Genomic DNA, 27,094 nt, shown 5'->3' with positions numbered 1-27,094 from the left:
AGAGTTACGGTGTGGAGAAGCCCCAAAGAAGCGTACCACCCAGATTGTTGCATGCCCAGAGTGAAGCATGGGGGTGGATCAGTGATGGTTTGGGCTGCCATATCATGGCATTCCCTTGGCCCACTACTTGTGCTAGATGGGTACGCCACTGCTAAGGACTACCGAACCATTCTGGAGGACCATGTGCATCCAATGATTCAAACATTGTATCCTGAAAGTGGTGCCGTGTATCAGGACGACAATGCACCAATACACACAGCAAGACTGATGAAAGATTGGTTTGATGAACATGAAAGTGAAGTTGAACATCTCCCACTAGCATCACATAGTGACCTGGCCACTATCCTGCAAGAAGAATGGTTTAAAATCCCTCTGACCACTGTGCAGGACTTGTATATGCCATTCCCAAGACGAATTGACGCTGTATTGGCCACAAAAGGTGGCCCTACACCATACTAATAAATTATTGTGTAATGTTTCAGTTTCATTGTCCAACCTCTTTATATATATATTAAAAGTCACTCTGGATAAGGTATCCAGAGTGACTTTTAATCATGTTACAGGACGCGTAGAGGACAGTGATATTACCGACTGTGCTATACAAACCGTTACCATCCCTAATAGGATTACTTCATGTGGCTGTGAAAGGCCTGTATATGGGTGAACAGGAGAATAAATACGGATCTGTAAAGTCAGCCGTGACTGGGATGTTCACTCACACTTAAAGCTGCTGCTCTCATCACAAAAGCAGTCATGCGTCTGATCCTCTGAGGCAACTTTGTTGCTACGGCAACAGCAACTTGGGATTCAAATAAACAACAAATAGAGATTCTCAACCTATTGCCCAGGCAAGGCACCCAATTGATTTCCACAATGTAGAAAACAAGGAAACGTACCACTTACATCAATAACACAGCCATAAAAACGGCCCACACAAGTCAGAGCTAAACTATAACCCTCGCTGCAGAAGAACAGCAAAGTGTGTGCTTCCAGCCATGACTCATGACTATAAATAGACTGCACAACACCCAGTACATGTTGATAAATAATATGCATGCAACTGATCTATCCATGCTTCAGCCACAATTATTCTCATTCTTAGAGCCTGACCATTTGCAACATTGTGACTCACATATCTGTCAGCCAATCATAATCAACTCGAAACATTCCTTCTTCTGTCAAAACCAGGGAATACAGAACTCCACTTGTTTTAATCACAGACTTTAATATTGATTATAAGCTGTTAAGCTAGTAGTGTATCCTTCTAGGGCGGCACGGATGTGAGGATTGTAGGCCTAAGCCTTTTCATATACATTTCTGGTGACATCCTTCTGATCACAAACTGATTTAAATAATCCGCACACCTGCGCATAATGTTCTTTCCTCAGCAGGATTCCTTTACCAGTTTACCACTGCTGAGTGATGAAATGATGTTTGAATTCACTTATAGCTACTTTTTAGCCCAGATTTCTGTTTGTGATGGGATTATTATGCTTGCTGTGTGATTGCTTTGCTTCAAAATGTTACTTTGAGTTTACATTTTTGTCTTTAATTAAATCATCCATCTTCTGTTCCACATTTTTATGGCTACATATGTATATACAACATGTAAGATTTGGGATTAAACCCTAAAAACTCTAGCTTTTGGTATAATTATATATAAATTAAATCATTACAGTTGTATTTTAGCACAGTGGCCCAACATAACATAAACACTGCTTTTTGAATACCAAGACATGTCATGAAATTAGTTAGTTAGTTAGTTATTGCTACACTTATATAGCGCCTTTCTAGATACCCAAGGACGCTTTACAATCTACACTGCTCAGAATGCTCAATTCACACACACACACTGGCGAGAAGCGTCAGCCAAACGCGCACAGCGTACTCTCAACCAGAAACGACTGTCCACCTGGAGGACTGCATCGGGCAATAGGATTTCACCCAGGACAGAGCGCCATTCCATATCTGGGCACACACACATTCACTCACACATACACACTCATTAACTCACAAACCAGGACAGTTATTACAGAAGCCAATTCACCTACCCTCCATGTTTTTTTTTTTTTTGGACTGGAAATAATTTATTATTTGAAATAATGATACTGATTTTATGCGAAATGTAAACACTAGGTGTGGCAGATGAAAAGAAAAATCAATGGGCAGTTATTTTATTTGCTCATATTTAAACCAAATGTGCATATGTTCCTGTTTAAAATCAGTATTCATAGATATAGACATAATAGTGAACAGATTGAATTTCATTGATATGAGCTGCTTTTGATGAACAAATATTATTTTTTTATTATTTCATACTGACTGATGGACACAAGCTACTGCTGTATGGTACTGCAGCAAGCTCTGAGCAGCATTAATATAACTTTTATCTTCTAAAGTATAAAGTCAAATTTATATTCACCGTCATTTGTCTCGCAAAACCTTATTTCATTTGATTTAGACAAAGTGTCTGCCAAAGAGAACAAAAAAACAACAAAAAAAGTTCAATATACTCAGCCTAGTGTCTGTTGTCTGTTGAGCCAGGTTGGCGTATTGCAGTTGTTATGGTGGTTGATTTAATGTTTACTCTAAAATTATATCTCTGCATTTTACCAGCACTGGTGTCTGTGGGCGTGTTTCTCACTTGGTTTTTCACTCAATGTGACCTGCCACTTTTCCAGCCATCAACACATAGTTTAAAAGAGTGTAAATTGAAAGGTATGTAATACATCTGCTTTCAGGGTGATGAAGGGTTTTCAGTTTGTGGAATAGATAATTACAAACAAATTAATGTTTTGCCTCCCACATTCTATCATTCACAACATTGTTTTGTTGACACATTTCCAATTACATTTGTAGGTTGTTCCATTTTGCATTATACCGAATATTACAAACAAGTGGCTTTCATAGAAAAACGCTACCAAGGAACATTACACAAGTGTAGCCTGATTTTTGGAACACAAGCTAGTGTTAATTGAGATTTTATAGTATTCCATAAGAAATGGCTAAAATTTCTACTTAGTCTTTTAATTCAGTGTTAATTTCTGAAGACATTGATTATCATAGTAAAATAATGTCATCCTTACATTCTACAGAAAACCTCCTGGCTTGGGTAAAAACTAAATGCTTCACCATTAAGGTATGTTGTTTTGAACTGTACTATTTGCATTAAGCTAAATTAGATTTTAGCCAGTGTTCTTCAAACATTTCCAATTTAGAAATAGTCCACAAATAACTCATAGCGAGATTAATCTGGAATCTAAGAAAAATCTGAATATATATCTTAAGATTAATGTAAGAAGATGAAGTATAAAACATTCACTGAACTATTCCGGAACCAGACTAAATGGTTTTTCTAAACAAGACAACAAATGGTAGCTTTCAAGCACACTCCAACCCATCTTCTACGAAGTCAACAGTAAAATAAAAATAAGTAAAATGGCCATTTATTTCTCAGAACTAAGATAAGAGTGAGAGGTGGGAGGGATAGTGAGGGGATCTTAGAGGGTCTTTCATAATAGTTGGGGGAAAAAATGCAGAATGGACTGAGTGGAGAGGATGGCTTCTGTTGTCGGGGCTAAAAATGGAATACATAGAACAAAGGCACAAGGATTGATGGCATCATATGAGACTGAGGAGGCTGAGCATTTCAGCAGCTCTGTCTGTGGGGAACTCTCTCCCTCTCTCTCTCTCTCTCTCTCTCTCTCTCTCTCTCTCTCTCTCTCTCTCTCCAGGTTTTTTCCCTTTGCTTCTTGAAGTAGAGGATTTCAGAGAGCACAGAGATGCATTATGGGTAGTGGGGTACTGAGTGCTGTCTAAAGGTTTTAGTGCTCCTGGGGGAGCTCTGTGGGTCTCCAGCAGAAAACAAAAACACAAAATAAGATCCATGCTATGAATATGGGAGCAGAGCACGTTTGACTGTGATGGGAGAGTTGAGGGAAAATGGAATAAAGACACACAGAACTGACAAGCCATGTGTTTTTTAGTCTTTTAACTCAAAACTCAAACTGTCCACGATTCAAAATTTTAGCTGTCATGTTTTCTGTATCCATTTAACTTCTTGACATGTGAAAAGTTTCATTCCAAAATGCTATATCTCCAGTTTATGTAAAAGAGGATCTGCTGACATTTAACAAAACGTTTTCTTGTTTCTCTAATAAGGATCTATAATACTGATATTTTATGTAACTCTGTACCATAACTATTCTCCCATTCATCCTAAATGGCAGAATGGGTCTTTACATTATTTAAAATATTAAAACCAGTTTAAAAATAAATCAACATATATACAAACAGAGATACAAGGGTGTGCTTCATCAGCAGCAACATATAGCTTTACTGTTTAACAGAGTGTGATTTGTCTGTAGCATATGCACAACTTACCAACTTCTGACATCTCAGGCACAGATGTGGCGAAGGGGCCATCAGGAAACCTGGGGGCATTGTCGTTAATATCCTGCACTTTGATGATGAACTCTGACTCCGGTTCCAATGGTTTCTTGGTGTTGATGTCAATGGCCTGAGCGTGGAGAACATAGTGTGACTTCTTCTCTCGGTCCAGACTCTTAGTGGCATGGATATCCCCCGTTACCTCATTGATGATGAAGATAGACCCTGCTCCCTCCCCACTGAGGATGTACCTGACAGATCCATCACCTTTGTCTGAATTTGAATGAAGCTGAGGAGAAAATACAAAGAAAATGGCAATGTAGTTAATGTAGTTAATACACTCTTTATAATAAAGGTGCTAGAAATTGTTCTTTGAGCGATGCTTTAGATGAACCACTTTTGGTTCCCCTGAGAACCATTTTTGCTAATAAGTTTCTATGGTTTAAGAATGAAGATCATTCATGCATCTCTTAAACAAACATGGTTGTTTATGAAACCAAAAGTTGTTCCTCTATGGCACTGTTCAAATAACCCTTTGTAGCACCTTAACTTTTAAGAGTTTATAGTAAACTGTTGATGCTTACGTTAGAAAAAAAATTGTAAACTCTCTATATATCATTCATTCATTATCTGTAACCACTTATCCAGTTCAGGGTCATGGTGGGTCCAGAGCCTACCCAGAATCATAGGGCTCAAAGTGGGAACACACCCTGGAGGGGGTGCCAGTCATTCACAGAGCGACACACATTCACTCACACACTCACACATATGGACACTTTTGAGTTGCCAATCCACCTACCAATGTGTGTTTTTGGACTGTGGGAGGAAACATTTAGGGTTTTTCTGTTTTTGAAATGCCAGAAACACCTCTGTGACAATGGCTATATAGCTAATGGTGAAACACCTAGACGTTTTTTTTTTTTTTTTTTTTTTTTTTGTATTGGACTAGAAGCACCTATATGCACTATACATTCCATGTTTTCTGTATATGTTTGGAATGAAGGCATACCGCTATGAAATCCAGGTTGAAAATTGGAAGTTTGTATATTATCCTTACATTTGTTACTTCAAGAAATGCAAAAGTATAACATTTGCATTGCTAAAACAGCACATATTTTGAGATATGGTTAGGACTCCAATCGTGATTTAAGACACCCTGAAAATATGTAGCAGAGAGAGAGAGAGAGAGAGAGAGAGAGAGAGAGAGAGAGAGAGAGAGAGAGAGAGAGAGAGAGAGAGATAGAAGGCAATGGGAGAAATGAGAGAGAAAGAGAGAGGAAAATGCAGCTATGCTTCTCTCTTAATTGATAGCAGGAGGATTACCCAGCACTCTCTTGCTGATAGATGTGCTGCTTCTCGGTTATGGCTCATCACAAATGCACAGCAGAAAACGCTTCATGAAAATAAATAACTCAGTGTTGTGCTCCCCTCAGACTGCACCTAGGCTTATGCAATCCTGTACTACCTATAAAACTTCTCTTGCTCTGGGACATGAATGTGTTCGGGGACAGACAAGAAGAGCAGAAATAAATGGTTGTATATGTATTTGTCACACATGTTCATTTAGTGTAATTATGTGGAGGAAAATGGAGATTCTGTCCAGTGAAAGGAAGAAATAGACAGAGCTGAGGATCAAATTACCACAAACAACTGGCATAAATACTTAAGCTTTAGTGTTCAGCTAGACACTTAGACACATGGGCTTTGGGCCCAACAGGTTGTGTTTCCTGAGTGCTGTCTCAAGCCTCGTTGGCTTCCTGACAGCACAACACCGAGAGAATGTCCACTGCTCTGCAAGACAGCTTCTCCCGCGGGTTTTTAATGACACTGTCCAGTAATTGTGTGATGCACATCGACTGCTATAGACTAATGACTTACCAACAGAGGAATCATAAAGGAGAAAAAAAAAAAACTCTTACAACCTAATTATAAAACTAGTTATAAGGCTGAGCCTCACTGAAAGACATAAAATAATTGATATATATTCATATGTCTGAAATAGAACTCTAAACAAAAGCCCCTTTGTGTAGTTTATAAAATAAGCCCTGGTTGTTTCCTTGCTTTGTGAACACCCTACAGCCTACAGTTACCAAACTGTATTACTTCCATTCGTAAAATCTGAGTGAACACAATGTTAGGGCATCTCACATCAACTGAATTCTGTAAAAACACAAATTTATGCTATCACTTTTGGAATGGATAACAGATAACTTTATATGTTAATGTTAAATAAATGCTAATTTAAGTGGAAATACTTTCAACCTATACTTTGTTGAAATACTATCCTCACAGGACTCACAGAAACATCTGAGATCAGAAAACATGCTCAAAATCTGTGAAATCTGAGAGAATCATTGAATATGTTCATTCTAACCTGAACCATCATTGAACATTAGCTGGAAAAATAGCGTCCCTGAAAACATCATTGACACATTCATGTGATGGAGATGGAAATCGTTGCCTGTTGTTCTCAAAGCACTGGGAAGTTGAGAAGGGTGCATGGTGAAGCCGGCACTAATCCAAACAGCGATGCACAGATTAATCACTAATTAAAGAAAGCGAGGGCTGATTGCGGAGCAAAGCCCTCTGCCAGAGTGAACTGTCCTTTCCTTTCGGTAAACACAGCACTCAGACAAGCAGTCAGTAATTAGCTGAAGGGTCAGAGCCCAGACTGCAGTCAGATCTTCTCCAATCACGAGCTGTTAGTTTAAGGTAATGAGACTTTGTGTTAGGAGTCTGTAAACACACAGTGAAAATTAGTGGCAGATCAGAACGTGAATGAGAGGAAGGTTTCGTAAACAAATATGGAATAGCCTTTGTTTGGAGTGAGTTAACCTCATTGTTATAGATTTCTTTTGAAGATATGTATCGCTAGTTATGTTAATGTATTCTGAAAAACATTTTGGAAAGTCTATATTTCAGTATACTGACAACACAGAAGATTAAAATCTACTGACCCAAAATGCACCCTATGGATAAACATTACATGTCCCCAGAGGTATTTTAATCTGTGATTTTAATGTGAAGACCAACACACACTCAGTACTATGTTATATTAACTGAGGGTTCAGCTTTATTTGAATAAAAGTTATAATCCAATGTGATATGGCACTAATGGCAGGTTAGCTGGAGACACTAACAGTGCATAACCATAAAATTACAGGCTCAGATTTTAGCTTCTACTGTATTCCCAGCCAGCCTGAAACCATGCTCTCAACTAACACCTATGCTCCACAAACTCCAAATCCCACCCTGGCCTCCCTTGTCCATGAGAGCACATAAATTTCACTTAACCTACAGTCAGGGTTCTAATTTGGCCACTGACTTCCTCTGGCACAGGCTAATATATCACCCTCCCTTAACAACAGATCTCCGGTGCTCACCCAGTCCCTCTCTAATGCCAGGAAATAAAAGTGTCATTGGGTCAATGAGGCCAGTACTAACTTGCTACAACAAGGTTAGCAAGTGGTCGGCCATCCAATCGCTTTCTGACTAATGGCAGGACACAGATATTGATTTTGAATTCCACTGCCAAATTTACAGGTTTGAAATCCAGTTCACTGAGCTTAATGACTGTAATACAGTCAGTGACATTATGACAAATCCAGGCAATGACTGAAGGACACACTGGTATAACAGTACTTGGTTTTATATTGGTCAATATACCACTTGTTTAATTCATATTATATAATCATGCATCTCCTGTATGAATTCATGTGGGTTATTTTTTCACAAAGCAGCATAACTTGTTGAATTTGTAAAATGTAAAAAAAAAAAGTCTGGTGTTGATTTGAACCACGAATATATATATATATATATATATATATATATATATATATAAACTGCACTGAAAATACATATATAAATGTGTGGCCAGTTTTCTTTTGTTGACAGATGCTGTCTACACTATGTTAAGAAATGTAGCTTGTGTTTAATGTGATGTAATTTATCACTGTAACAATAAATATAGTCTTAGTGCTGACTCAATCAAAAGAAAACTAAATCTTCATTCAAAGTATGTTAGCTTGTTTGTACCAACACTCAAATAAAATGCATCTCTAAACGGTCTTGTCACTAATATCTATATAAAATAAGCAATGTGAGAGTTACAGTGAAGTCAAACACCACAGCTATGTGCTGACTTTAGGCTGCTTGAATTACTGAAGCCAAAATCTTTTCCACATTGAGCTCTTCTCTGTGACGTGGAGTGTGGAAGAATTCTTTCCTGCTGGGGTTTATTGATTAAGTCATTGAGTGTGTTACTGTTGCGCTTCAAAGGCAGCACAAGCTGCTTTTGTGATCCCTTATGTTCACTGACCTTTCTAATCGACTTAGTGCCACACACAGCCTGCATCATAACACACGCTCATGCGCCACATAATTGCAGTTCCCATTCATGCGTATGCATCACACTAGCACACTTTATCATTCGTGTCTAACAAATGCAGTGAACTGTCACCTGTTCTGCCTCCAACTAAAAACACTTTCCAAAGCAAGAAGCAAGCCTGTGCCCTTAGGTGACACCAGGAAAATATCAGCAGGAGATAAAAGACCTGCTTTCTCAAGCTGGAATCATATTGACAACCACGTGTCACTTTCATGACCTTTTGTTTGATTGCACTCTTTCTGTACTGCATTAGATTGCTCTCTAGCCAACAGAATAGAGGGATTGGGTTTATCTGTCTCTGTACGCTCGCTTTACTCTGTGCAACTGTGACGGGTGGCAGCTCTGATACAGCTCAAGTGTCTGGAGGCTAAGCATTATCCCGCAGTTTGCATAAAAGGAATATTTTGGCAGTCTGTGCCATGGCCTACAGAGTCAAAGAGTGAGAGACAGTGGGACTTTTTTTTTTGGCTAAATGATTTTTTAAATATTTGAGTAGGATTATTATTTTTTATATAAACAGCTTGGGCATTTCTGCTATTAATGGAACTACAATTTCTGAACAATTTAGCTACAAATGTCATGAGTCCAAATGTTATAACTTACTTCACAGGCATGGTTACTTTTAACAGATTGAATGTTTTTAACTCTACTGTGACTAAAATTAAGATACCTCTAATGACAATGTATATGTATTTTTTTTACATGTTGGTAATACATAAGACATAATATAGTAATACTATGGTAATAAGTTGTATTTACACATGTCATTTTCCAATTTTTACGACATATTCAGTGATTGTTCCTGTAACTAATTTTGTTATATAAGGATTATTATCCCCAAAACTTTTAAGTAATTCTGCTGAAATTATTTGGTATTGGCATAAAGTTTCAAATTACCAGTTTCTTATTTTTTAAATAGTCAGTTACAGATGTGCAGAGAGAGCTACTGCATGATGCCATCAATTTTTACTAATCTGTGCTGTACCTGAGCAGGGAATTGAACCCTAGTCATTTTATTTCTGTACATCACACTTAACATTTACAGAAGCAGAGCAGAAATGAAACAGAAACAAGTGATTGAGGATTTTCCAGCAGAAATGCTGCATTTTTGGGGATGGTAAAGCTGGTCTACAATGCTCAGTAATACATCATTCGCAGAAAGGCAATATATATTATATCCCACTGTGTATAAACAAGTCATTTGGCTACTGGACTGTGTCACACATTTTTTTCTGTTCAATTTTACCTTGTAGTCTCTTAACACAGAGGGAGTAAAGAGGCTGGAAGGACAGAGGGGACGACGAGAAAGACTTGGAGAAGATGTAGGAGGGAGAGAGAGTGGAGCAAAGGAGAGCGGAAATGACAGGATGAGGGAGGACAGGGGAAGAAAGGGAGGACAAGAAGTGAGAAAGATGGAGAGTGGAGAGAGGGAGGGAAGGGCAAAGAGGTCAGATAGTAGGATAAACTCATCAATCAGCCAACCAAGCCTCATATTCACAATTAGCAAGGAGGACTCCTGAGTGATTAAATCCTCTTTGGAGGAGAGTAAGAGTGTGATATTTAATCAGTGTATGTGCGCCATGTGTGTGTTTCTTTATATATTAAGCAAATTAATGGTTAACTGCTCTAAATTTTCCTCTCACTTACCTTCATCATCATGTCCACTTATGGGTCCACCTCTCAACCTTTCTTATAAAGGTCAATGCTGTGTCTGAAAGATCATTTCTAGTCCACAGATAGTGGAGAAGTGCCCTTTCCATTTTTTTCATTCATTCATTCATTATCTGTAACCCTTATCTAGTTCAGGGTCGTGGTGGGTCCAGAGCCTACCTGGAATCATTGGGCACAAGGCGGGAATACACCTTGGAGGGGGCGCCAGTCCTTCACAGGGCAACACACACTCACACATTCACACCTACAGACACTTTTGAGTCGCTAATCCATCTACCAACGTGTGTTTTTGGACTGTGGGAGGAAACTGGAGCACTTCTCACAGGCAGAGTTTGACTGATATTTATTACCAAATTATAATGAGTTAAACTCTTCCTGTTGCACACAATGCTGCCAACACTGGGAGGGTGAGGACAAGCAGGTTTCTCCTAGATTTGGCCAATCCACCTACCAATGTGTGTTTTTGGACCTTGGGAGAAAACCGAAGCACTCAGGAGGAAACCCCGACACATGGACAGCACACGCCTCACAGACAAACACCTGGAGCGGGAATCGAACCCACAATCTCCAGGTCCCTGGAGCAGTGTGACTGCGACACTACCTGCTGCACCACCGTGCCTCCCCAGTTCTGGTTTATCTCATAAGAAATATATATTTATATATGTATATAAATATATCAACATGCTTCCAGTGACATAGTCTACTGTATTCAGTAATTCTTCTGCTGGGAAGCATTAACCATTTGCAATTGGAGCTAAGTTTACATTTACATTTAGTAAAAAGATGGCTAGATGTCTTCTGTAAGATAATATGTGATCTGCAGCCCTTTCGATCAGATTTTGCAGAAGAGATTGGCAGTTGTCTGCATCAATTTTGCAACCTTTTGTCATCCCAAATATAAATATTCAGTCAGCTCCTGTGATACTGTAACAACTAAACAAACTGGAATTACTCTGAAATTAACAGAATAATATTCAGGTTCATATTGGTATGCACAGATATCTAAGCTTAAGTTAATGCTCTCTTCAGAGTTGAAACACTACTAATTGTTTTATAAAAGGTGTTGCCATTACTTACACAAATGTGACAGAACACTGGGGTTGATTTGCATTTCCTTGTTCTGGATTTTACAGAATGTTTATGTACAGAAATTGAAACGCCATGTTTTATTTACCCATAAATGGCATTATTATTCTGTCACACATTCAGTCGTTTAAACATCATCACGGTAACAAAACCTCATATCTATGAAATCTCAATTTTACTAAAGAAGGAGAATATATTATGAAATTTTATTAGGATCAATGTATTATAAGAGCTCTGGACCATTCAATCATAAATAAATGGTCCCACAATAGAAGTGACATCTGGTGTTTCTATAAAAAACGATGATTTATCACAGTCATGTGTCAGAGGGTATAAATGAACAATATTCCTTTGTGTTTGTCTGATTTCATTGTGCAGCAGGAATGTCTTTGTCACATTTTAAGAAATCAGGTTTTTATGAAAACAAAATTGGCCCACACCTCCTCCACCTCCCCTCAAAAGTGATATTCAAAGAAAAGAGTGAGTGATGATTTAAAGGCATGGATTGTGTACCGAAATGTCTCCTCTTCTCCGTTTCAGATGGATGGCAAGAAAGAAAATGAAATCTGTGACAGAGTATTTTATCTCGTTGTAAATTGCCTCTCACCCGATAATGAGCGTTCACTACACAATGTCTGCTTGCATACAAGCTATGGAGGAAAAAAATGTAATTTAACCGAAACTCCTGACTTCAGTTCCCCCCCATCTTGTGCTATTAAAGAAGAAGCCAGTTTCCTGATTCTGTCAAAGTGCCTTCCATTTATAACTGTATGAATAAAACATTTGAAGCACCTTTTGTATAGGTGGGCGTCACTTTCTGCAATCGAACACAGGCAGAGAGAACAGATCCTTCTTAGCCCGCTTCTTAGGACACTATCTGTCAAAACATTACGGTAAACCTAGTTTAAGCATTACTCAGCACGGGGAACGGTTAGACGCATTCAACTATGAACAAAAAAACACAAGTAGGATCAAACTTTTGAGGAAGAAAAAGTTTTCAGTGAATACTTTTACTATTTATTCTCTTCAGGCCATGCTCAGCTATCCGGCAGCTGTAAACAGCATGGAGATAATTTATTTCTTCTTCGCTTTTCTTTCCCTTTTGTTTGTTTGCCAAGATATTTGCTCAAGAGCAGTAACTTTTATAACTACATACTTTCATAACTTTTCAATCAGCATGCAGGCATTAAGCCATATTAAATGCAAACTCTTTATTTCAAAAGTTTCTGAATGTATCACACACAATTTGTTGTTGAATATTTTAATGAATATTTGAGTATTCTCAATGCAACAAAGGTTTAAAATGTGCTGTAATTACTGAAGAACTTTAATCAAGATCAGCATAGTTCATACCTTATACTCTGCTGCATCACAGTAACAAACAAATAACATGACATCACAGTGTGTGAATATGTAATTCATGCTCGATTTGTTATAGAACTGGATCAAAGTCACATTACTGAGCATAAAAGAGCATTTTATTGTCACAGAGTCTCTCAGAAGTAAAGATGGCCAGAGGTTTGCCAATCTGCAAGAAACTGTGTCTAAAAATTGTGCAACAATTTCAGAAAAATAACTCTTATTGTAAAATTGTGTAAAATCTACTGTACATAATATCCTCAAAACTTTAAGAGAACCTGGAGAAATACCTGTGCAAAAGGGACAAGGCCAAAGGTCAATATTTGGGCCCTCAGGTGCCACTACATTAAAACCAGCATGACTCTGTACTGGAGATTACTGCACTCAGAATCACGCCAAGAAAACAATGTCTGTGGACGTAATTGTCACGTAGTCCACAAAAGCAAGTTAAAGCAGTATCATGCAAAGAAGAAGCCATAAGTCAACACAACCCAGACACTCTGCCTTCTTCTCTGGGTCAAAGCTTGTTTAAAATGGACTGAGAATAATTAGAAAACTGTTCTATAGTCAGATTTTGAAATGTTAAACTAATTTTGGAAACCACATACACTATGTCCTGAGGACTCGAGGAGAGGGACCATACAGCTGGTTAGCAGTGCACAGTTCAAAAGCTTGCATCTCTGATGTTATGAAGATGCAGTACTGCCTATGGTATGGAAAACGTACACATTTGGAAGTCACTATCAGTGGTGAACAGTATGTAGAGGATTTAGAATAGCACATGCTCCCATACAGACAATGTCTCTTTCAGGGAAGGCCTTGCATATTTCAGTAAGACAATGCTAAACCCCCATACTGCATTTATAACAAGGGCATGGCTTAAAGGAAGAGGAGCTGCTACACAATGGTAGACATGGCAGAGTCTCAACTTTTTACACAGCATTGATACATTCCATATCCATTACACAAATGTTGATGGTGTATATATATATATATATATATATATATATATATATATATATATATATATATATATATATATATATATATATATATTTATAAAATTCATGTAATACATATATAGCAAGAGAGAGCTGGGCAAGCAAGTAGTGTTGCAGTCACACAGCTCTTCGTTAGAAGGTTTATATAAATGGTGTGCAGAAAAAATGTAATGAGGGCAGCAAGGCGCCACAGCAGGTAGTGTCGCAGTCACACAGCTCCAGGGACCTTGAGGTTGTGGGTTCGAGCCCCGCTCCGGGGCTCCTCACTGTCTGTGAGGAGTTTGGTGTGTTCTCCCTGTGTCCGCATGGGTTTCCTCCGGGTGCTCCGGTTTCCTCCCACAGTCCAAAAACACATGTTGGTAGGTGGATTGGCGACTCAAAAGTGTCCGTAGGTGTGAGTGTGTGAGCGAATGTGTGTTGCCCTAGGGTGTGTTCCCGCCTTGCGCCCAATAATTCCAGGTAGGCCCTGGACCCACCGCGACCCTGAACTGGATAAGCAGTTAGAGATAATGAATGAATGAATATATAGAGCTTGCATTAATGAGAGATACACATGTCTTAAGTCTGATTTTAGGCATCTATTACATGGTCCTAGACGTTGCTTTATTAAGCAATGTGTTTTTGTGCTAATCTGTCCTATACTTCTAGTTTAGACCAAGGTTTGTTTGTGTGTGTGTGTGTGTGTGTGTGTGTGTGTTTACATGTGTGCACAAGTCTGTATGTGTGTGTGAGATAGAGGTTCTGAGAATCTCAAGAGGAGATTAGGGATTATGAAAAGGATTTTCCTTGCCAACCTGTTCATAAGCCTCGTGAGCAGATAACAGCTTGTCTTGACTGAGTGTTGTGTTGTATGCAGTCGGCTGAGGACAGCAGATTCCACAGCTGAACATCTTTTACCTCCTTGGAGACCACTGCATCCTGCAGTCTCTCACTTCCTCTGAAGTGAACCGAGCTTTCAGGTTAGAAAGAAAGCACCTGCACCTTCACTTCAGTATTCACTTCAATCACAGTCATCATGCACATGGTTGTCATTCCCTCTGCATGATGCAAACACTTTGCTCCATAGCGGGGCACCAAGAGCTCAAAATATCAGTTGTTGACATATCCGCTCTGTGCATTCTTGCTTTAGGTTAGAGGAAAATTCTGTTGCTATGCTGTTGAAAATAAATGTGTCAAATAGTGTTCCAATGCCACAGTACAAGGGCTCTCAGCCCACCTTCAGTCCCACCTTTAAATCTACCTGAATAAATACACCCAACAAAGCTAATTGGTGCATTGTTTTGTATAAATATTATTTACAGCTTAAACAAATGTATATTTCATTCTGATTTGGCCAAATGGCCAAATATAGATCACTGGCTCCCCATTAGTAAAGGCCTGATGACAACCAGAGAGTGCCTGATGGTGTTCCAGGGCCCAATAGTTGAAAAAAGTAGTTCTATTCCTACCTAAACCTAAAATGCTGCAACAGCATCAGCAAATGTACTGTACCAACCAATCACGCTGGAGTGGATATAGCAGATTCTGATTAAAACTACACTTTAGAACGGTTGACCCCTAGGACCATACAGCAAACATCATTCATTTCTGCAATACTATTTCCCTGAAGAGTTCACATTTCTGCTTGAACCCAACTACCAACACATAAGAACAGAGCAGAAATGTGGACCATCTGGTGGTCTTTGATGATGGATATAAAAACCAGTGAAATAGCCATATGCTTCCAAATAAATCAATCGCGTTATATGAACTAAAGCCATTGTGAAGTTTAAAGAACCTCCACGGTTTATTCAGCTGTATCCAAGCTACGAAGCATTTTGGAACCTTGCTTTTGTGTTGCAGGTGCTGAAATCATATCAGTAGTAAGTTTGAAATCTTTTCAAAAATATTTCATCGGTTCCATAATCCGCTTCCACCAAAGCGCCACAATTATATCATAACACACATTAGCTCCTGCAGGAGTGAACTGGCAAACATCATTCTTCCAGCAGTGCAGAGGATGATTAGTCTACGCTTTTGCTCAACATGACACCAGTCAAGTGGTGCAGAAATGATAGTTTTCAGGTGTCAGACGCACCTGTCGCAACTCTGTTACATTTTTTTTTCTTTTTAAAACCTGGCATGGATTGTTGCATTGTTTACCAAAGATAAAACAACTGCCTTCAGGGTGCACTTTCTGTGTTCACATTTGTATTTTTTTAAAAAAGAACAAAAGGAACCACACTGTCATTTATTCTTCATATTTGGTGATTATGCCAGCCATAATGATAACCCTTCTCTCAGTCAAGGGAGTATGGTGTGTGTGTGTGTGTGTGAGTTGGGGGGGGGGGATGGCACATTCTCCATAAATAAAAGGCAGTTTGTGTCATCTAAAAGATGCGGTTAGTCCTTAGGGGAATCTCTCCTGAGCTATATGCATGCATCTGCAACTTTTAATTAAGCAAAGAAAACGAAAAACAGACAGAGACAAATAAACACACACACACACACACACACACACACACACACACACACACTGCTGCTGCTGGGTCCTGAAGAATTAATTGTCAGACTCCTTCTCCATCTAATTAAGGGTCATTTTGCATTATGGCCATATTTTTTTTTTTGCTGGCCCTTGTGATAGCCAGCAATGTAATTAAATATGAGGAAGTTAGAGAGGCTAATGATTAGGGAGTTTCTGCATATGGGCATGTCAAATTTAATCCCTCATAATGACCTGTGTTTGGTCTTAACGACATGTTTTCATCATGGATTAATGTGGTTTGTTGACTTTCTGTTTGCAGTTTTTTTTTTTCTCCAAGACCGTCTGTGCTGGGGGGGATGAAGTAAGGCTGTAGAGATGGGGAATATTAAGATGTTTGATCCTGCAGCCCCACCCTCCACCACATTCAGGCAGCCTACCAATCAGAGCACTTCGCAGCTGAGGCCCTGGGCTGCTAACACAGGGCCATGAAAAGTAATTATTATTTCATGCAATTAAAGGCCTGATAAGGTTCCATTATTGAAGAATGCAATTCAATCAGCGCTGTCCCGCTAATGCCCTTGTAGCACTTCAGCCGCAATGTCACAGCCACATGAAGAAAATGTTTTTGATCCCACCGGAGGATTTAAAGTTTACCCAAGCATTCTGAAGAGTCGGCAACTGCTCCATTTCATCAACAAGCTCAATGTAACAGGATTTGTTTAGTCAACACAGCCGCCTGCTTAATGATTAATGCATGAATTTGTCACTCTATGTGTTTGTCACTGTGTGAAGAAAGTGTATACAGGCACAAAATTGTGCCCCCCTCCCCCCACTTCTCCTCCCCCAAATAGACACACCTTGCATTGTGTATGCATACACCATACATTGATGAAGTTTTGTATGCATGACCCTCTCTCTCTCTCTCTCTCTCTCTCTCTCTCTCTCTCTCTCTCTCTCTCTCTCTCTCTCTCTCTCTCTCTCTCTCTTCCCCTACATAATCAATGCCACAAGGGCTGTCCCAAATATTTCCAAATAGTCTTTGTTCAATATATTAAGTATTCAACGTATCATCGGCACCTTAAGCTACAAAATGTAGTCCTTTAAATAGCACAGTTGTGGTTAGTAGATGATAACTGATTAAAAAATGCTTGTTACACCATGGAGGCATGACGACTTTAATTAATCATCTTAAGTATGTAAGTAGAGTAATAATTATCTGATATCTACAGTCTCTTGTCAGGCTAAGCCTCAGCCCTCTTTGTTGAGAAGACAGAAACACTGGTGTCCATGTTTTTATTTCACTCCAAATCAAAGAGTGTTTGGAAGTTGAAGTTCACACTTTAACACAAAGATATAGTTGTAATATTATTACCTAAGTGTCAATGTGACTTTTAAAAACTGTATTTCAACAAGAGAACAACAATATAATAATGTATATTTTTATTTATTTGCTCAGCTATATACAGCATGTGCACACATGGTTTTGAATACTTTGTTGCCTCTGTTGTAAGATAAATGCTGGTTAAGAAAAATTTGTTCTGTATTATCTAGTTCTGAGACCACTAGTATTACAGCACTATTCAGGCCAGCCCTAAATACTCTATAATAATACAGTCAACTCACAGCCTTTTATATAAACATTTAAAAAATGAATTGCATGCTGAATGGTTAAATAGTTTATTCCATTCCAGACTCTTTACATACATTTACAATGAAGTTTTTTTTTAAATTCCACCTGAAAAGTTACAAGATATTGAGTTTTGTTATGACAGCAACAACATTCTACATTTCATCACGCAGCCTAGCTAACACATTAACCAATGTCCATTGGTCTCACAGTGCAAGTCTCTGAAAAGACAGAAACCAATTTTGTTGACGTGCTGAGCACATCTTCACTTCAGAGAGAAAATATAGCAAAGAAAGATGAAGGTTTAGAGAGAGAACTGTATAAAGCAGAGCCCAGATCTGGATATATTTCTTCCCCCAAGACAGTTATTTGCGTGACTTTAAAAGGCACTTTCAAGATTGCACAACAGTTTAGCTCTGATTTTGGAACAGTAGGCTGTCACTCATGTATGAGGACTTAACCAGTGTTTGATAGTGGAAAAATCTAGAACTCTACTCTGAAAGAAACATGAAACTGTGAGTGAATTATATGGTTGAAGCTGTTCATGTTTATTCCTGAATAAAAGAATATGCATATTTCTTAAAACGTTTGAGTTTTTGTTTTGATTTTGATTTTGTTGAGATTTTGTTTTAAACCTCATTTGCAGACAATTCTAGCAATTGGACAAAGTAAAATAGAGGCATTGTGTCCCCTCAGAAGTAGAAATTTGTCATGTCACTCTATCCACTCACAGAATTGAAGTGTGAGCCAAAAAAAAAAAAACAGACAGAAACAAGAGTGAAGTACTGTCAGTACTTAATGTTTTTTTCCATCTTGAGCTGGATAGAGCCAGCTGAGAGAGTTCAACACTCACACACAATATATATATATATATATATATATATATATATATATATATATATATATATATATATATATATATATATATATATATATATACACACCTGCTTGCATGATAGTATTGGATGTGTGACTCTGAATGTATGAATCCCATGTTACTGCTGTGATGTTCAATGACAGACCAGCTAATCCAGAGGAAGGCTCTTGTATTTAACATTGCCCTCCAATTTTGCAAGCACTGTGTACTCCTTTTCTCTAAGCAATTTAGTCTGGGCACATTTCACAAATAACTGATGATATATTTCTTTAGAACAAACTGAATACTACATTTAAAAAATCCAAATACTTTCTCGATAATGATGAAATTTATTGAATTGATTAGTATTAAATTGCTACACAAAATTAAAGCCATGTATTTTGTTGTATTTGTAAACACTACAGTTGTTTTTAAGTTCAAATTCAAACTGATATTTGATGTGTTTGTTGGTGGGAATGAATTTCCACAGTTACCAAATCAAAAGCCATTTTGTACTGTATATAATGATGCATTTGATCATGTTCCAGTTCACAAAAATAATTCACAGGAATACCATGGTCAAGCAATTAACAGAAACACCAGGGATTTGTAATATGACATCGAATGACATGCACTACGAACAGTCCAGTATATCAAGATGCTAATGGATTCACAGCCACTGTTTACCAGTTGGCATGGACAAGGGAGCCATGTTTCACAAGTCCGACAAGGCTGTGAGGCAAACACGCAGAGCAGACATGCATCCGGCCAAAATGATGATGGCTGTCAAAACCCCGACCCAAGCCAATAATTCATTCAACACTTCTGAGCCCACAATGCCATATCCTGCAACACTAAGCTAACTGGGTACGTGGATGTTATCGATCATGGACAGCAGTTGTAATATGACGAAATATGGGACGTAATTTTGTAGACGTCACTTCAAAAATTTTAGATCCTCATCCTGTTCAAATTCATCATTTTACCCATAAATCTGAAAAATTCACAAACTTTGGGGGCCAAGACCAAAATGTTGTTTTCTTGCAGTTTCTTGAACATTAAAACAAAATACAATAAAAAATCTGAGATACAGATTCAAAGATCCCAGTATAGAATGTAAATAATTGTGTTACTAAAATGTATTAATCATGTAATAACAACAAAGCTAAAGCTTCATATATCCTGCGAAATGTCAAGACACTTTTTGCATGTCATGGTTTCAAGTCAAGGGTCTCATTTGGCACAAATTGGCATGCTGTGTTTCATATAAACAGATTAACTGAACATATATTAGAGCAGAATCATCTTCTTCTCCATGAATGGAAACGATTGAAGCATAAATGAAGGTTCTTGGGTGCTGTAACATTGGTCTTAATACATTATCCTAAAATATCTTGGTAAATAGAGTAAGATCAGAGCTGACGCTTCAAAAGAAAGGAATAACTGCAGTGCTTACCTTTCCCACATACTGAGCTTCTGGTCCAATGTGCTCCTCCAAAACAAAGAACTGATTCCATATCCAGCCTCGTTTTGGTCTGTGGTGGACCTCTGTCTCTCCATCTTTAGTCTGGTTGTGACTGTGGGTCAGGTTGTGATTCCTGGAGATGACTTTGGCTTGTCCATGGTGGCTGGCCCCGCAACTTTTCTCCAGGAAGCAGAGACACAAAAGCACTGGACATAGACAGGACGATGGGTTCATCTTCATGATGGCGAGTCAGGGCAATATTCCAGATATTCCAAGGTATTGGGTTTCCCTCCTGTACCACAATATTCCAAATAATTGAGATATTCCAGAAACAATTATATTCCTATAGATGTGGATGATCTTCTTTTGTTCACTTCTTCCTCTACAGGCCTCCAGCTGTCTCCACTGATTCTGTGCCCCTCTTTAAAGGTCTTTTAGAGGGGCTAGATCCAAGCAGACAGAGGGCCAGGGTCAGAGGTCCAGAAATCTTTGGGAATGCTCATGTTTTAGTGTTCCATCTCAGGAAGGAAATAGTAGGGCATATACATAATGGACTCCCCGGAGGTCTTGATCCAGGAAACTAATGTTGCTGTGCTTGGAAAGGTTCTAGCATGATGGTGGAGCTACACAAAGCATCTTGAAGTTCCTGTTAAAACAAAATATGATGCTGTCAGTGAGATAATAGAGTTAGGGCTATAATATATAAAACAGAATATTGCACAAATCATATTTATACACATGCACACGACACCATATACACTTAATTATGTGCAATTGCTAATACACCTAGAGGAATAATAGCATTAGGAAGATATTGCACAACATATCCTCATTCCCATATACACACACATATGTAGCTAATGATGTAAAGTACTGTGCAAAATTCAGAAACCACCCTTTTGCTAGTTGAAACAGCCTTTACATACAAGAAACAAAAACCATACTGGATACTGAACTGACATCTACATAAATGCTCTCAACATAGTTTATTATATCTACACCTATTAGCCATAACATTAAGGCCTCCTTCTATCTACACTCATTGTCCATTTTATCAGCACCATTAACCCTACAGAACCAGGGGGCGCAAACAAAATATCCACAAAATGCACATATGCGAAGTTGATACAATAAACAACGAGTATTGAGTCAAGGACGTGGTTTTAATGTTAAGGCTGATTTGTGCTTACTCTTACAAACACGTACCAAGACCAAGCAAATTGTACTTAAAACATCAATCTGTGAGGCATAAGAGAAGATAAAAACAACAAAAAAAGAAAAACATGCATCTCCATATTTGTCAATATTTAGTTTACTACATAATTCAAACACAGCATCTGTCCTTCACACAACGTGAGATATAAATTGTTGAATACAAAATTATGCTATTAATTAGCCATCGGCTATGTTTTAATGTATTCAAAGTTACAAAAAGAAGATGTGTCTTTCTTTTAATCAACTTATGAATAACTTAGGCTGTCTGTATAAACACTGCACTGTATAAAAAGTCCAAAGTGAGACACCATGAAGGGCAACAAACCAACCAAAATATGGAATAGTTGAAAGCTGTTTTTTTTTTTAATGATTAGAAGTAATCTTGGCCTCTCTAATCTGCAGTAATGTTACTCCTGATCTGTGAATGAATTTTCCTAAAGCTGATATAGGGAGGTTGTCACTGCATACATTTTGATGCTGAAAATGAATTTGGATTCTGACAGCTCACATTTGCTCATGCTAATCGTTTGTCACAGTCTGGCAGAACATCAAGATTTACTGAAAGTGCTTTAATGAAAGTGCAGGCTATTTTCAGTCCTAAAACCTGTATATGTGCATAGGAGATAGAGAATTAATCCCGAAGCAATCTGGATTGACTGAATGCAATGGCTAGATAGGGATCCATACATCTTTACAATGGACTTAAAGGGAACGCCAATGATTCTGGGGAGCTGCTGTTCCCTCTCATTTGTTTACTTTCCGAAGCATCATGTCTTTTAAGGTCAAACAAAAAAATGAGTGTTGTTTGTATGGCTGGAGTTAAACTTGTCAATAAGTTTTTATGTACTGTTTGAATTACCACAGAAACTCACCTATAACGTGAGTTGTTTAGCTTTGTAGCACTTTTGGTCTGTGTTTACTTTAATGCAATTAGTGGTCTCCTGAATTTGGCGTCAGTTCCACTTTAAGTAATCTTTTTACTGTTTACTGACACTAGGGCTTCTTAGACACATAATTCCAGCAGGCAAACACATGGGAAAGCTAGCAAATGATATAAAAAGTGTTTTTTATTCAAATTGTTAAAATCAACTTTACGTAATAAAAATGACATTTATATAAATACAGTAATAATAATTTATCTTTAGAACTATTAATATCTCCATCTCACACTTTAATTAAGGCTTAAAAAGCATATACAGTCATATATGTGTTTTGTATACTCTTAAAAATGATGGTTCTACAAGGGTTCTTTAAGGAATGGTTCTAACGCATGAACATGTAAAGAGCTCTTTACATGAGTAAGGGGTTCTTCAGAGTGATGGAGAATGTGCTATACATGGCACCGAAAACATTTCTTCTATTTTTATGATGCCAAGAACCAATTTTAGTGCCATATAGAACTCTTTTCTAGACGCTGCTATATCAAACCATGTCTGGCACAATCTGAAGAACCCCTTCAAATAAGCTTTTTGTCATGCAGAAGTGTTCAGGGTTCTATATAGAACCATCTTCTTTATTAAAGAACCCTTGTAGAGCGATCATTTTTATGTGTGTATAACTTAGTGAAATGTGTATGACATGCTTTGACTAAAATACCACAGGTACTGAGCGGAGGGGGCAGTATAAAGTCTCTACACTTCTATCCCATGTTTTTCCAGCAGCCCATAATAAGCTGACCGGGTGGTCTTCACACTTTATGAGTTATGAGTCAGTCCAGATTCCAAATTATTGTGCTAATGCATTAAAAATATATATTTGTTACATAGTGTGTCCCCATTAATGAAATCAAATACTATTTTATTGATATAGATATATAAAATTAGGTTTGCACTTGACTACAAGGTGCCCAAGTCCTGTGGCTGAAAAACAAGCCCAAATTATCACCCCTTCTCTACTGTGCTTTACAGTTGGTATGGTGTGTTTGTGATGATATACTGTGTTTGGTTTTCACCAAACAGTGGCAGTGTGCGTTATGGTCAGACATCTCCACTTTTGCCTCTTCTCTCCAAAACAAAGGACATTGTTAAAGAAGTGTTGTGGTTTGTTCAGACTTTACAAACGTAAGCCATGCTACCATATTCTTTTTAGAAAGACAATTTTTTTCTGGCAAACCTTCTAAACAAGCCATTCATCTTCAGGCTTTTTCTAATTGTACTATCATAAACCTCAGCATTTAACTTGCTAACTGAGGCCTCTGTAGTCTGAGATGTAGGGCTTGGGGTTCTTGCAATCTGTCAGAGCATTGCGCAGTCTGACAGTCTGACCTTGTAGTGAGTTTGCTGGGACATCCACTCCTGGGAAGATTGGCAACTATTTTGAATGTTTTACTCTTGTGAATAATTTTTCACCATAGAATGCTGGACATCAAATTGTGTGGAAATGGCCTTATAACCCTTCACAGATTGTTGGGCAACACCAATCGCTTCTCTAAGATAATTGCTGATGTCTTTCCACCTTGGCGTAGTGTTAACACACACCTGAGTGCTCCAGACCAGCAATCTGCCAAAACTTCAGCTTTCATAAAAGTGTTCACAACTGTTGATGATCAGTTAAGGAAGGGCATCTGAAAAGCTGCATCTGACCACGTGTTGTTCTTCACATGGGGTTGTACTTACTCATATTTTAGACTTTCGAAGGATCAGATTATTTTTTATATATTAAAAGAGGGTATATTTTGTTTTTCACATTAATATACAGTGCTCTATAAGGTGTGTATGGAAATGATCTGGATTTGTGCTTTATAAAGTGCATTCCTGCAAATTGAATATATTCTCAAGAACAGATATTATAGTGCCTTATGTAAAATTAATATATAAAGTCAAATACAGTTTACATGTAATTATGACTACACAATATCAATTTCACACATTTATTCCAAGTATGTATTATGCACACTATGTTACACCTCAATATTTTGAATAAGCATTACAGATATCATATTCGTCTAAAGTGTTAACACAGTCATACTTGTCAGTTCCTGTTCTCAGAAAGGCTTCCCAAATGACTGCAGTGCAGGTTGAATACTGCGTAATTAGGCACAGGTGCACTTGGAAGTGGTGTGAACGGGTAGGATGGGGAGGAGCAGGGGGATTTGTGGAGTATATGGCTGGGTAGTTTTTGTCTGATAAATATATCAGAACCAGCTTCAATAGCATCTTAAAATATATTGTTTGTTTATTTATTATTTATTCATTAATTCATTTCTTTCATTTATGTATGATTCATTATATTCTGTTAAGGCTGAGAACTAAATTACACATTTATGGCATTTGGAAAATACTTGTAGTGACATACAAATTGAGTTATGTAATTATTAAAATGCAGCATTAAGAGTCTTGCACAAAGACTCTTATCATTAGTGTTTTGTTGCTGCATGAACTGAAAACCAAATTCTAGTGCACGATGGGGGATCGGCGGTGTTTTGCTGTGTTCTATTACTACCAAAGAGCAACATTTTCCTTAAAAAGTTGAAAAGCAGAAGTTGTTTTTCTAAGGCAATGTTCCAAACATCTCAGCTACCTTTATATTAAGAATGCAATATAAAGGCACACTGCTCTTTTAAAACTGACAAACATACAAAAATATGACAGATGTTTGATACAAACCTGAGGATATATAAAATACAATACAGTTCTGCACCTGTTTCCCATGTTTCAAGAAATCATTCACACCAGCAATTTTGTGCCTCAGCTCTAGCTACCAGTGACATGCATAAAGAAAGCTAGGTGTTAAAGCCAACATACTGCCTACAGCAAAGCAGTGTGTGGTGGGGGAGGGGCAGAAGGAGGTGGGGAATGGGCCCTTCAACAGAGGAGGAAAAAAAGAAGAAAGAGGATGGACAGGGACGAAAGAGAAAGAAAGGACAGGGCAGAGAGAGTGTGTGAATGAAAAACAGCCAAGACTATATTAACTGATAGAAAACCAAGTTAAAGCTAGACTGTCAAGGACGGCTGCTCTGAAAGAAAAGGCTGTCAATGTGGCATTAACTTCACAAAAGTAACACACACACACACACACATGCACACACACACACACACATTGCATGTGTTACTTTACAAAGGAAAGAAAGTAGGAAAATATGTTGACCTTAGTCACAACTTTAACACATCATTCAGTGATGTGTAGGAAGACCTTCAGTAAACATGTAAAGGGAATACAGTTGGACGACAGAAGTGTTGACAATTAGCATCTGTCATCCGATCCTGATAGACATCAAACACCTACATTCCTCATTAGCCATAACGTTCTTTTAAACTATATTAAACACTATATTATAAAAGATCACACATAACATTTTATCTCAATGTATATAGATTTTCACAACCTTTGCTGTAGTAACTGCTGTTTCTCTTCTGATAAGACATTGCATTATTTGAGATTTACACAGAACATTTCTGAAAGAAAGTAATAGCATTCAGCAACATATGTCTGAGGCCATGGGCTTGGTGTCTTTAAGCTCTTTCTCATTTGCTCCAAATATTAATATTATTTAAAAATCACAATAAACGTTGCTAACTGGTGTAAATTTACTGTTGATCGGTTGATTGTTGGATTAAATTTTGTGTCATAGTTTAAATATAGTTTCTGAGGGCAGATACCCTCACCTCTTGCATGAGATGGTTTAGTCTGCCTCTCACTGGGCATTTTAATTAGGCACATTTAGCTTAGTTTTCATTCTGCTGAAGCGGCAGTGTGCATTGTATCCGTGCTATGAAAGATGATGCCCAAGAAATCTAAACCCAGTTTTCAGAAAAGAAAAGAGAGGCAGGAAAGAGACAAAGAAAGAAATGCGGGAAAGCAACTGCTAACAAACTTCTTTTCCAAGAAAAATGAGGCCAAATTTGAAAGCAAATAGCCTACAGTAAATGAAGTCCTGTGGTTGTAAATGCTTCAATAAAACCGCTATTGTCAGTGCCAAAAACACAAAATTAGAAATAACATGATGCCTTATCTGTAATCTCAGACAAACTCTAAATCAGTTTTGTTTGCACAGCCTACCACACCACTGCAAAAATATACGAATTCAAAAAGTTTATATTTATTTTTGAGACATAACATAATTAGGTTATTATCCTAACTTAGTAGGCTCAATGTCACAGGTTCATAAGGATAGGCTGTTAAATTAGTATCAAAGCTAACTTGTGAAATGCATGGCACTCAGTTTCTGACTGGCACAGAGGGTAATGCCACCAAAGATATAGCCTAACATCATTGGGGGGTTGGTGGGGTATCGGCTTTACCAGTGTGTGTTTAGGATTTGGCAAGATTGACTATGAGTGGAAGATTTTGGCAGGTTCAGAGATGTCCTTCAGTCACAATGCTGTTGGTCTGAGCATGCTGCTGATTGTGGTATGTGAAATGTAATGGGTAACACTGCTGAATTCTATGCAGAAGGCAAGGGTAAGATTCTGTGCTCAGGTAAACAAACTTCTACATCAATAAGAGTCCTTGGGCAAAACCTATAACACTATATTCACCCTCTAATTTAACATTACTTTAAATGTACTTTAAATGGATAAGAGTATCTACCTAATGCCAAAAAATGTAAATGCTAACTACTTCCTAGCACCACTT

General features: G+C 38.0%; 1 protein-coding gene across 2 annotated transcripts in view; it reads right to left on the bottom strand.

The window, feature by feature from the left end:
* LOC136690835 (cadherin-18) overlaps positions 1-27,094 on the bottom strand; it is a 170,333-nt gene that overhangs the window by 71,782 nt on the left and 71,457 nt on the right. For both annotated transcript variants that reach the window (XM_066662885.1, XM_066662884.1), the window contains exons 2-3: positions 20,297-20,951; positions 4,384-4,678 (exon numbers count right to left, since the gene is read on the bottom strand). In XM_066662885.1, the coding sequence (XP_066518982.1) occupies positions 4,384-4,678; positions 20,297-20,545 (544 nt within the window). In that variant the 5' untranslated portion in view covers positions 20,546-20,951. The remainder of the gene's footprint in view (positions 1-4,383; positions 4,679-20,296; positions 20,952-27,094) is intronic.

The sequence above is a fragment of the Hoplias malabaricus genome, chromosome 3, assembly GCF_029633855.1.
Source record: "Hoplias malabaricus isolate fHopMal1 chromosome 3, fHopMal1.hap1, whole genome shotgun sequence".
Classification (NCBI taxonomy): Eukaryota; Metazoa; Chordata; class Actinopteri; order Characiformes; family Erythrinidae; genus Hoplias; species Hoplias malabaricus.
This window is presented reverse-complemented; position numbering and strand designations above follow the sequence as displayed.